Source organism: Puntigrus tetrazona, chromosome 21 (genome assembly GCF_018831695.1).
Source record: "Puntigrus tetrazona isolate hp1 chromosome 21, ASM1883169v1, whole genome shotgun sequence".
NCBI classification, from domain to species: Eukaryota; Metazoa; Chordata; class Actinopteri; order Cypriniformes; family Cyprinidae; genus Puntigrus; species Puntigrus tetrazona.
In genome coordinates, this window is record NC_056719.1 from 8,216,647 (window position 1) to 8,229,038 (window position 12,392).

At 34.9% G+C, this 12,392-nt stretch overlaps 3 protein-coding genes across 3 annotated transcripts; 2 read left to right on the forward strand and 1 right to left on the reverse strand.

Annotated features, from left to right (window-relative positions):
* Positions 1-328: 328 nt before the first annotated feature.
* On the forward strand, positions 329-4,309 carry si:dkey-183i3.6 (LAT2 domain-containing protein). Its single transcript, XM_043221914.1, has 12 exons — positions 329-1,255; positions 1,727-1,831; positions 1,966-2,008; positions 2,084-2,127; positions 2,321-2,360; positions 2,626-2,651; positions 2,764-2,799; positions 2,893-2,923; positions 3,044-3,087; positions 3,347-3,400; positions 3,821-3,862; positions 3,955-4,309. Exons 2-12 carry the CDS (start codon positions 1,729-1,731, stop codon positions 3,987-3,989), a joined length of 498 nt encoding a protein of 165 aa, XP_043077849.1. The 5' UTR covers positions 329-1,255; positions 1,727-1,728; the 3' UTR covers positions 3,990-4,309.
* A 386-nt stretch (positions 4,310-4,695) lies between these two features.
* On the reverse strand, positions 4,696-7,674 carry rfc2 (replication factor C (activator 1) 2). Its single transcript, XM_043221912.1, has 11 exons — positions 7,517-7,674; positions 7,294-7,363; positions 7,169-7,210; positions 6,980-7,086; positions 6,776-6,877; positions 6,295-6,395; positions 6,013-6,170; positions 5,558-5,623; positions 5,371-5,451; positions 5,161-5,274; positions 4,696-4,929 (listed from the first exon to the last, which is right to left on the reverse strand). The coding sequence occupies exons 1-11, from the start codon at positions 7,624-7,626 to the stop codon at positions 4,819-4,821; spliced, it is 1,062 nt and encodes a 353-aa protein (XP_043077847.1). The 5' UTR covers positions 7,627-7,674; the 3' UTR covers positions 4,696-4,818.
* A 521-nt stretch (positions 7,675-8,195) lies between these two features.
* On the forward strand, positions 8,196-11,210 carry LOC122327001 (syncollin-like). Its single transcript, XM_043222216.1, has 2 exons — positions 8,196-8,206; positions 10,525-11,210. The coding sequence occupies exons 1-2, from the start codon at positions 8,196-8,198 to the stop codon at positions 11,003-11,005; spliced, it is 492 nt and encodes a 163-aa protein (XP_043078151.1). The 3' UTR covers positions 11,006-11,210.
* Positions 11,211-12,392: the final 1,182 nt, after the last annotated feature.

Below are 12,392 nucleotides of genomic sequence, written 5' to 3' on the forward strand. Positions count from 1 at the left end.
CAATATCCGAATGGTTTTTGGCTTAAAAGATCATTCTAACGCATATTATTTCTATTTGATCCAGGGTCACATATATGCAAACTATACAATTTAAATATCATTATTAAAAATTCAGTACCATTTTACAATAAAGTGCATTAGTTGATGTTGATTAATGCAGCAACTAATATTAAGTAACCATGAGCAATATATTTGTTACAGTACTGATTGATTATTGTTAGTTTAGGTTAGGTCCATCAAATAATAAAAGCAGATACAACTTTTAATTGTAATAATAAATTAGTAAATTTTTTTAATTAAAAAAAAATTCATTAAAACGATTAAGATTAGCAATTGCTTTAGAAAACGGCAGCTCTAATGTTAACTAATAATGTTAATGAATTGATTTTTTTATTGTGAAATTTTATTTCAATATTTATAAATATAAATAAATGAATCTAAATAATGCTTTCCACATCTTGTCAAACAAATATACCCTATTCAAACAAGCTTTATTTACAACAACTGACCAATGAGCGGCACAATGTACTAGCAAAAACGATAAAACCCAACATAAACACATAAAGGATGTAAAACAGGAGAAAAAAACACCACAAGTAGCGGGCTAAAGAGAAAAGATAATGATCACACATACACATCTTACACGTGCACTATTTTATCACATCACGTGCACTGAATTCAGTTACATCATAGCAGGTTTTATATAAGTATATCTCAAAACAGGTCCTTGGCAAGTGTAACAGCATTGTTGTTGTAAGAAAACAATCTTCACAAAACGCTTAAAAAGCGGAAAACATACCCACACACCACCTACAGACTCCAAATGTCAAAAACCCTAAATAATGACACACCATCCTGGCATTCACAAAACTACACCTCACAGCCATTAACTAGCCTTCGTCAGCTTCGATAGAGCCTCTGAGAGTTTATGCTTGAAACACCCAGCTTTCGATTCTCTCCTTCGTATCACTCTGCTGTTTGAAGACACAAAAAAACGGGTTCTACGGTGCTTATTGCGACAGTTTGTCACCAAGTGCTAATGAAAGGGCTGCATTTCAAAGGTTTCGACAGGCAGCGAGCAGTCTTGTGCGTTGCTGTGGGTTTGTGGGGGTCTCTTTCTTGGTGTCCGGCACGGTGCTGCACGGATGTGGTTAGATTCAGTTTAAACAGGAAACACAAAGCTTCATTCCGCTCTCATTAGTCCTTCACTCGACTTCAAGCGCGAGATGAAGTGAAAGGCCCAATCTCACAAAAGGTAACAGATTACTTACTAATACTCCGCTTAATCCGACTCTGTGACTGATAGAAAACTGTGACGTATTTGAACGCATTTTTTGATATGCGGGGGGGAAACTGGCTTGTTGTTATCAGATGCTTGCATTTTTCACATCTAAATATAAAATTTAAAGAAAGAAACTTTCAATGGTTACATTAGTGCACCCTGTGGTTGAGTTAGTTGCTGATGAGAAAGAACACGTGAAGCAGTGCTCCATCGAAACGCTATCATCTTGCACTTCTTATCTTGAGGGCTAATTCTTCGTGCCATTGTGTCAGAACGGCGAGAGCTGTAATTGCGGTTGTGAATAAATAACTGTAATTTGTTCTCCTGATTTTCTTATAGCCCATATAAGACGTTTTAGAAATGCGTGAGCCCTTGAAAGTGTCAAAATAAGATAAAAGAGAATTACGGCTTCCAAAGAAATCTTTTTGAATCTTTTCACTCAAGGCATGATTGAAGTCCAAAGCCAGCAAGGAGTTGTCCTTGCCATTATTTCCGTGCTCTCCCTTGGTTGTATTTATGCTCTCTGTCTGTGCTGCGGAAAGAAATCAAGTAAGTAGTCTGACATTAAAATGCTTTCAGCTTTAAAAAAAAAAAAAAAAATTATGCTTGTTTTCTCAACATTTAATTCTTTGTTATACACATATTTGCTGTTTTCGTCTAATTTTGCTGTGTTTTATTTTGAGGTATGCAACAAGAGGACAACGACCTGTATGACCAAGATGATTTGTAAGAAAAATGTTTTATATATTAATAAATGTTAATTAATTATATAATTGGTATAATGACGTTTTTCTTCTTCAGCAGTCAGGACAGTGAATATGCTGAAAGCAGAAAACATAAACCAGGTAAACGATGTCCACCTTTAACACTTTCTAAAGAGGAAAATGCACCCAAATGCAGGCATATACGATGCTTTATCTTTAGGATATTATTACAAAGCACTTACTATTACACACATGTTCTATCAGAGGAAAGCTGAGATTCAAAATGCGCTCTTTTTAGCCAAGAATTAGATTTTATTCATGTCATGTTTTTTAGCGCTAAGACCGAACCAATCAAAGATGCCTTCAACCTCAAGGTGAGATTTTTAGCAGTATTCATTGCAGCTACTTATATATATATATATATATATATATATATATATATATATATATATATATATATATATTTTATATATTTATACTGTATATATGTAAATGTTTTCAAATGTTTCTATATAAAACTGAAAGCATTCAAAATCCGCATTATTTAACCGAACAATATTAACTGTTATCTTATGAATAGTCATGATAGAAAGATCAAAAGGAAGGAAATGTTATAGGCGTGATATTTTATTTTCACAGACTGTCATCGACAAACAGGCCGAATAGTAAGATTTTTTTTTTTTTTTTTTTACAATTTGGGATGTTCAATTTATTTTCTGTGGTAAGGTTTTTTTAAAAATGTATCCAAAATTTGTATCGATATTTGTTTCCAAACAGGCGAGACCCAGTGGAGTTATCAAAACCTCCCAGATGGTACGATTCATCACCATTGCGATCATAACACGTTACTTTTGACGAAAGCCATTCGTTAAACACAAACAGTAATGCATGTTTTTGTCTCTGCAGTAGAAAAGGGCATCTTGGAACCAACATATGTGTGAGTGTTTTTATATTGTTTTGTTAAAAAAAAATTGTAAGATTTTACATAAGCTAAGCTTGCTCAAAATTATTTGTACATTCTGTATTTCATACACATACATGTTTGTCTTTTGTATAGAGACCCAATTCCAAATTCACTTTATGCAAACGAGGATGACACAGGTAAATAAATGTGTGCTGATAATTGTCATGGTCTAATGCAACCATTTCATACAGTTCACTCTCTTCAGTTGCTCACAGGAAAAATGAGGTCAAGTGACATGTTAACCTGACCACCAGAAAACCTGTAAACATGTGAGAAAACTGTAGATGAAAAAAAAAAGATCATAAAACTGAAAAAGCGTTCATGGATGTGATTAACTGCACAAATTAACAAAATGCTTGAATCAGTGGTTTTAATTATATGCTTATTTAAATTTAGACACAGGAACATACGAGAATGTTTTTCCAACATCAGAAGTGCGGCATGACTCAGGTTGGTGTTGGTGACTGTTATTAGTTCAGAAAAACTTTCTTTCATGAAGGACTCAACGGGTAGATAACATTCAGTATGTAATTAATAATTCAGTATGTATATGTGTGGGTGGGTGTATGCATGTGTACATATATATATATATATATATATATATATATATATATATATATATATATATATATATATATATATATATATACACACACACACATGCATACAAGTGGTTTATTCATTTGTGTGTTATTTTGTTATTACTTCTATCAATTCTATTCAAAGTAACTAGTTATTATAGAAAAAATTTTTTTACTTTTAAATAGTAAAATAGACTTGATCTACATTAAATGTGAGTATTAAGATTAAGAGCATTTTTTATTTTACTTGGCATTTTAAGAAAAATGTTTCTTTGCTTTTTTTTTTCAGATAGCTGTAATTATGAAAACTGGGACAATAGATATGAGGATGGTAATGTGTTCAATATTCAACCAATAACACGGATAAAACATTTTAATTTGTTAATAACAAATTTTTTTTTTTCCCCTTTCCTCTTTATTTAGATGAACCAGACTACGTGAATGACGTCAGAAAGTGAATAGGAACCTTTTTTTTTTTTTTTTTCCAAACAGGAAACAAAATTATGTTGTTTGTTCTAATTTTGAACTTGCTTTTTCTCAAAAACAAAACAATGAAACATACCGAGACATTTTGCCTGGAAACAAGACCAAAAAAAACAAAAAAAAAAAACAAACAAACAAAAAAAAAAAAAAACCGAAGAAAAGCATTTTTACGGTGTTGAAATTACTGTTATTAAATCAAATGTTAAAAAGTCTACTGCTTGACTTTTGAAGTGTTCAGTTGAGTGGAAATGTGCAGTCAGCTCTTCTGATCAATAAACAATTAATTAACTGTCAATTAATGAGTAAGTGTATAAACTACAAGACCTCTAAAATATTTTGCACAACAAAAGGCACTGAACATGAGGGACACACGTCGAGATGGGCGATTGAAAAAGGAAAAAACCTCACCAGTTTCAGAGGTGTGACAAATGAGTCAGATGAGTATTCTGCCCTTTACATTACAAGTGAAACAAAAAGCTATCAGTGCAAGACTTTAAGCCCACATCATATACAAAAAAAAACCATGTCATCAGCTCTTGATAATGCTTCTCTCCCTCGCGCTAAAATTGTCACTGGCATCATCAGCTTGACGTTAAACCCGTCATAACATTCTGCAATACTATTTCTGCCATATGGTAAGATCTATTGCATTATAAAGCACTCTGACACCAAACACAGGCCATCACTCACAAAAAAACATTTTATTACTGCAATTTGTCATATATTCAGTTATTAGTATTGCTACTTGTTCTGGAGATTAGGAACAATGAGGCTGAAGTATGAGCATGTGATGATCTCTTATCTTTAGCTTGCGTCAGGCGCAGCCGTCTTGCTGCACAGGCGACCCAAGAGCCCTGCCATCTGTAACAGAGAGTTCACTCCTTCTGCCACTTTCATATGCGTGTAGCCAATCTCCTGGAGAACCAAAAGTCAAGTTACAGTGTAATTAAAACTAACATGGCCACAACAGTAGCTAATGAATAGCTAATCTATCTAACCTAGAGTAGTCAATGACATATGATAGTTTCATACTGACTGGTGACAAAACTGACTTTCATTGCAATACTGACATAACTGAACGAAACTTTTAAAGCTAAAAGCTAATGTAAAAGCTGCTTATAGAGACACTACAAGGGCGATACACACCTTGATATATTCCAGCTTCAAATACTCTGCCATCTGAAAGGTCTTACACACTCTAAAGATGTTTCCTATGATGTCCTCCGGTGAGTATCCGAGAGACCAAAGCTGCTCAATGATCTGTGGAAAGACGCACCATTTCTGCCTCATCAAGCGTTTTTTTTTTTTGTTTTGTTTTCTTAGCTGATCAAGAATATTTTCTAGGGCAAATGTTACCTTGTAGGCTTCATCGATGTTGGCATTGACACAGTGTTCCAGCATGCTTTTAACCAGCAGAGGATGTGGCTCATCACACACCTGCATAAGCATAACGCTGTTGGTACTTAATCGCCAATACATTTTCATACAGAAATTATTTCTATGCATTAGAAAACGACCGCAGTAAAAATGCATCCAAAAATACCTTGAACACATTTTCACTGTTGATGTAACCAAATCCAGAATTTGTTGATTGCAAGTTATTCAGAGCCTGGATAAAAAGTCAAAACAATAATAAAGTATTGATAATAATAAAACAACAATAAACAAACATTGCAGGTAAAATCATAATAAATTATTAGACCTTAAATAAAAGTCAAAGTACCAGACCTTAAATAAAAGTGCAGCGAGTAAGTGAATATTACAGGCAAAAATGTAAATAATACGAAATTAATAAACAAAAAAATTATTAGGTTGTTATTACTACAACTTAAATTTTTTTTTTTCATTATTTCTGTACATATATTAATTATTCAAATTAAATGAATAAATTAATATATCATATATATTATTAATATTATTTTGCTTGTCTAAAATGTTAATTACTTTTATTGTGGTTATTGTTCATAATACACACGACAATTGAAGAAGACAACTGACCTGTCGCATGTCTCCTTGGGCGGTGAAGATGATGGCCTCAAGGCCGTCGTTGGTCACATGCAAGCTCTCCTTCTCTACCACCTCCGTCAGGCGCATCATGATCTGGTCGTCTCGGAGTTTGCTGTAACGCAGCACTGCGCAGCGGGACTGGATGGGCTCTGCAAGCGAAAGAAAAGATTACTTACGTGTGCACTGTCCTTCACTTCGGTGTTCGAGTTCATCTGAAGAACGTCATCAAAGTCATTCTTTTCCAAAAAGCGTTTTGTGCGCCACGTCGCTCACCTATGATCTTATCCGACGCATTACATGCCAGAGCAAAGCGTGTGGTTTTGGAGTAGATCTCCATGGTTCTTCTGAGAGCCTGCTGGGCTCCATCCGTCATGCTGTTTTAGAAATACAAAAAAACATAGCTGCATGAAGCATTATTGTGTATGCTTATTAAATGTAACCTAAATATTTAATTGCAATTTAATACTCAGGTTGGTGATTTCAGTGATTCCTGTGTCTGTTATTAGTTTGGAAAATGACATTTGGTATTTTCATCAATAACGATAAACACTAACAATGTTAAAACTCATTGTGAAGATAACATATTATAAGAATTATAATCCGGTATGTATATGTGTGTGTGTGTGTGTGTATATATATATATATATATATATATATATATATATATATATATATATAGAGAGAGAGAGAGAGAGAGAGAGAGAGAGAGAGAGAGAGAGAGAGAGAGAGAGAGAGAGAGAGAAATTGCTCTTACCTGTCAGCCTCATCCAAGATTATGATCTTGTGGCGACCTTTAGGGAGGGTGACCTTTTGCTGGGCAAACATTTTGATTTTGTTTCTCACAACATCAATTCCACTAAAATTGATAATAGACGGTTACGCATTAAATAACAGACATTAAAACAAGAACGTGATCATCCGAAATGTACTGAAGACGCTTTATGTTTACGTTTCTTACCGGTCGTTTGAGGCGTTCAGCTCGAGCACAGCATCCTTCATAGCTGGACCAAGAAGAGCTCGAGCCAAACACAAAATGCTGGTCGTTTTTCCAGTGCCAGGAGGACCCTAAACAAGACATCCTTATTTTAGTGCACAGTGGCATCATTTCAATCACGGCACCTGGTTGTAAAAGCGCATTTTAACTTACAGCAATGATTATGTTGGGCACATTTCCTTCTCTTGCAAACACCTGCAACAATAAAAGGGCAAAAGAGGAAAGACGTCAAACTGGCCCCCTGAAACAAATCAGTCTGCGCTGTGTGTCACACCGACCTCCAGTCTGCTGACAGTTTCTTCATTTCCAACTATTTCATTCAGCTTCAGAGGTCTGTATTTTTCAACCCTGTTAACAATAATAACAGAATTAAATCACAATTATTCATTCCAACGGACGTGCGGCTGCAGAGCAAAGCGAGCTTGCTGACTGTAAACACAGCTAACAGTTCGCTATCTGCAGCGACATTAAAGCGATTCAAACACAAACCGCAAACTGTACCATGGTAGTTCATAAGCATTCGATGAGGATTTTGGTGCAGCATCATCCTTTTTAGGCGGTCTGTCAGCTTGACTTTGCTCACCGTCCGCCTCTTTCATTTCAACATCCATGTTGCCTGAGACTAGCGCGCATTCCCGCCACAACAGGAACGAAACAGATCTGAAATGACGCCACTTCCGGCAGCGGGGGAAGCCTATGACCGTAGATATATATACCTAGATGCCTCATTAGAGGCTGTTTCTATGGGCAGCGATGCATTACGTGCACATTTTGCGTGTCTCCCTTATCTGACACACTCTTTTGAGTTCAGAGAGCTCTTTTCTAAAAAGCTGATGATCTGATTCAGTTGCGTAAATTAGGGAGACAAAATGCAAAATGTGCAGAGCTGTGGGTCCCCAGAAATAAGTATAAAAAGCGCTTATCTACAGTACGGTGACGCCAAGTTTACCGTTCCAACATGGCGGCCGTCAAAAAAGAACCTCAGATCGTTTTCATATTTACTGCAGAGCTGATAGCAGTCATACTGGCACATGAATAGAAGAATATAGAGATAGAAGAAATACAACCAGCAAAGGCAGTGATATGTACAGATTCTCTTTCAACACTAGTGAAAGTGAAAAATCATTAGCAAGACAGGATACATAGGAAGTTTTTAGGAGTCTTTTTAGAATTAGACAATATGGGCTTATGGTAAAAGCTGTGTGGGTAACCTCACATTTGGGAGGAATGGAAATGAGGATCATCTGGCTAAAGAGGCATTAAATCATTCAGAAATATACACTGAGGTAGCTTTATGTAAAACTGAAATTAAAGCTTTAATACCAAAAGAAATGCAGGAAATGTGTCAGAATGAATGGAAAGAAGGAACAAAAGATAGACAATTATATTGCATATACAAGAAAAAGTTGGATCAGAGAGAAGAAGATTTAGAAATAGGAAAGAGGATGTTCTAATGTTTATTAAACCAGTGCTTACATAGAATAGAAAAACATGAAAATGGAAAATGTGGGTAAAAAAAAAACAAAAAAACAAAAAAACATGTACATATAAAATGTGCGGCTTATGAAAGACAACGTTTCCAACTAAGTCATGCTCTAAGATATTTGGAAATAAATAATCTGTCACTCCAGGTTGTATTAGATGATGGACAACCACCATTAAATCCTAAAAGAATCTATCTATCTGTTTGTCTGTATGTCTGTGTGTGTGTGTGTGTGTGTGTGTGTGTGTGTGTGTGTGTGTGTGTGTGTGTGTGAATGAATGAATAAAAAATACTGACTTGGTTTCTCACACTAAAATCAGATTGTCTGTATTCAAATGTAGGACAACAATCCCTAAAGAGACTGAAAGCATGAAGATGATAATGGCTTTGCAGCTGCTCTGAATACACAATGGCCGACACCAAAAGAAGTCAATTCTTCTGTAGATACCGATCGCAACAAGATCTGTGTCTGTATGCGCAAAGAATCAAGGATCAAATCACACAGCCTGACTGTGTCTGACATTCTGTGAATAAAATTGCCTTTTTATTCATAAAACAATTAAATAATTATAAAACAAAAAGAAACAATATTAATATTGATGTAAGAATAAAGTAACAAAATTGCTTATCATTCTCGAAGAACAATTTCAACAATGTTTAATTTTCTGTTGAGTACTTTATACCAAAATGTTACAGAATGAACACAATGCATCAAGTAATCTATCGTTTTTCATAACTATATAAAATGGTTTGAAATGTCAGTGTCAATTACAATAATAGTAGTTATTTGAATGGAAATGATACTTATTGAACAATTTAAATTACAACATCAAGACTTATTAGAGTAAATTATCTGATGGCCAAAGCTGTTTGAATTCTCAACCTTCAGAGCATCTGTCGGTAAACCAGAGGCTTCTCAGTAAGTTTATTTTAGCTCTGTGCCAGGTTCAGTTGACACAATGCTTATTTGCTCACTGTTGTGTTCTTTGGAGGAGTGGAGGGATCAGACAAGTTTTTCTTTGTCTTTGTTTAGTGAAGAAAACTTCTTTGCGGAGCAGTTCAAAAGACATTATATGTAACCTTATTAAGTAAAAAGAAAAGCTCAGTGTACAAGAATACAAGTATAATTTTATTTTAAATGATATTTTAAGATCATCAAATGAATTAAAAAAAGCATGTGCAGGGAATCTCTATAAGTACATTATGCATTATTAATTCAGATATTAAATCGCTTTTCTTTTTCTTAAATCTTTTAAATGCAACATTATTCTATAGTGATCAACTACACTAATCACATTAACATCACATTAAGGGGGTGGCAATATGAAAATGTATGTGACAAAATGAACGTCATTTTACAGAATAACCACAATCATTTTATCTTTAGTAGTGCAGTGCATCCAGATTTGAACTTAACCTTTTAAAATCATGCTAACACATTAGATATTTGTTTTGTTTAGTTTTTCAGCCACAATTTTAGTGTTAGATCTCATGGCAAAACATTTTATTTACAGAAGCTCAGATACAGTGATAATGTATGCACAGCTGTATACGAAATGCTTCATTTTAATTGTTGAAGATATTTCTATAAATTTTCGAAATGTAAAAAAATTCCAAATATTCAACAACATGCACATTTCTCTTTTGACAGTCTCAGTTATTGACAGTCACTGCATATGGAAGGTTTCCACATGTTGTTACATAAGTGTCGGCACATTCAGACATGGCCTTGGTTTGTGATTTTTTTAATTTTTTTTTTTTTTTGTAAAAATTACATTCTCAGTTCACCTAAACAGATTAAAAAGACAATAAACAGAAAATACAAGCAAGCCTAAAAAAATTTATTGTATATAAATGTTTATGAGCAAAAATATTAGTTCTAATATAGATTTTATATATTTACATGAATGCATGTAAATGCATATTTTTAAATAAATATTTATTTTTGCAGAATTGCATTTTTTTTTACCTGTATGGAAAAGAACTCTGCAGGTGACCTTCACAGAGTCTGTTGGACCATCTGAAGTTTCTCACACACGTCATTCTTGTGGAGAAACTCCGTGTATATAGTCCAGGGCAAAAGATCTCTTTTCACTCGACACGCTGAAAACATGAAGGGGGTCATCGCTCTTCTCCTGGCAGCTCTCTGCTTTGAGGGACTCAATGCAGAGTGTCCCGACCCAGCCACGCTGAAGGATGACTATGGAAGCAAGCTCTGCGCCCAGATGTTTGAGCACAGCAGCTACTACTACGATGAAAGCTGTACCGGCAAATTCCTGTACGTTTATCCCGATGAAGACACCCCAATCATGTCATGGGCTTGGAATAACCGTATTTCTTCTCTTGTGGTGGGCCGAGGCTGCTCCCTGACAGTGTGGTCTAAATCCAAGAAACAAGGATATAAGAAGAAGTTCTCTGCTGGCATCGTGTACCACCTCAAGGAAGTGAAGAAAGGCCTGTTTGGAGACTGGAACGATTCCATCTCAGGATACTACTGCACATGCTAGACGTGAAGCATGACGGCTGAAGACAGAGGCTGATGGACATTAAGATATAATGTCAGTGACACAAGAGAACAGCTGTAACCCTAATGAATCTGTGTTTTCAGTTCAAATTCTGCTTTGTGTAATTCTACTTGATTCCCGCAAGTGAATTAAACAGCACATGTTGCTGCAGGGAACCTCTGCATGAACATGAGGCAGAAACATTCAAGACTTGGTCCGTGATTCTTTTTAATAAAACAATATCACAAGGGTCATGTTTTGAATCCTACCTTTTAGTAAAATGAGTTAACAGAACCAACATTTAAATTTTCTTCCTGCTTTCACTTCAACAAACTGTCAAAACCTATGTGAACACACTGAAGTACTCAAGTATTCAAATATCTAAACAATTATGCAACAGTTCAAAAAGAAATAATCCATGCATCATGATTTACAGTCTCTCTCTCTCTATGATAGCTTCTGTTTTGGAGTGGAAAGCTGACATTAAACGAACAATAACAGTTTTCCTAAAACTGATGCACATTAAATGATAAACAAGACAAGAATATACATAAAAAAGTGCAAATAAAAATATATCCCATTGTGAGGGTCACCATGACAGAATTGTTTTGTTCTTCTTCAGTAAAAACATCTAAAAGCAAAATATCTCTTTATTGCATTTTTTTTTATGCTTCAATCAATCAATCATTTTTATTTATTTATAAAAATTTAATTTTATAAATTATTTTTATTTATTTATTGAGCTTCATGCTCAGTACATGTTTTTTTAAATAATTGCAACCGATCAAGTACTATTTAAAGGTGGGTCATCCTTTTCTGACACATGGTCACAGGAACACATGGTGTATTTTGCATGTTCAGAAATTCTGTTTTTCATTTTGTTGCCTAAGGGCAACGTTGTGTATTAAAGGGTAAGGAATCAGTGATCTGTGGCTCCTATACCTAATTAGAATTTCCCATTGACAATACATACAAGTGTGAAAAAAAGGGAAGATGCAAGGTTCCTGGGTGCGCAAGAACAACTAATATATGATGTGCAAAAAGTGTAAGATGCACCTCTGTTTCACAGCAGAGAAGAAGTGCTTTGTGAAGTTTAACATGGAGTAAAATCTCAACCCATGAAGTGCATGATATGACATGACACATTACATCAGGGCTGAGAAACTTTGGTCCTGGAGGGCCACTGTCCTGCAGAGTTAGCTCCAACCCCAATCAAACACATCAGAACTAACTAATGAATGTATTTTAAGATCACTAGAAAGCTACAGGAAGGTGTTTTTAATTAGGGCTGGAGCTAAACTCTGCAGGGCAAATAAAAAAGTGGGGAAATAATAGTGAGGTTTATGTGTAAAAATCTGTGGGGTGAGAAAAAAAAGAGTCAAATAAAGAA

Excerpts from the sequence above, each read along its gene's own strand:
- si:dkey-183i3.6 (XM_043221914.1), top strand. The coding sequence starts at position 1,729 with ATGATTGAAGTCCAAAGCCAGCAAGGAGTTGTCCTTGCCATTATTTCC. Across the intron at positions 1,832-1,965 it reads GTGCTGCGGAAAGAAATCAA|GTATGCAACAAGAGGACAAC; the intron begins GTAAGTAGTCTG and ends TTTTATTTTGAG. Across the intron at positions 2,800-2,892 it reads TTATCAAAACCTCCCAGATG|TAGAAAAGGGCATCTTGGAA; the intron begins GTACGATTCATC and ends TTGTCTCTGCAG.
- rfc2 (XM_043221912.1), bottom strand. The coding sequence starts at position 7,626 with ATGGATGTTGAAATGAAAGAGGCGGACGGTGAGCAAAGTCAAGCTGAC. Across the intron at positions 7,364-7,516 it reads AATGCTTATGAACTACCATG|GGTTGAAAAATACAGACCTC; the intron begins GTACAGTTTGCG and ends TATTGTTAACAG. Across the intron at positions 7,087-7,168 it reads TGCCCAACATAATCATTGCT|GGTCCTCCTGGCACTGGAAA; the intron begins GTAAGTTAAAAT and ends TGTCTTGTTTAG.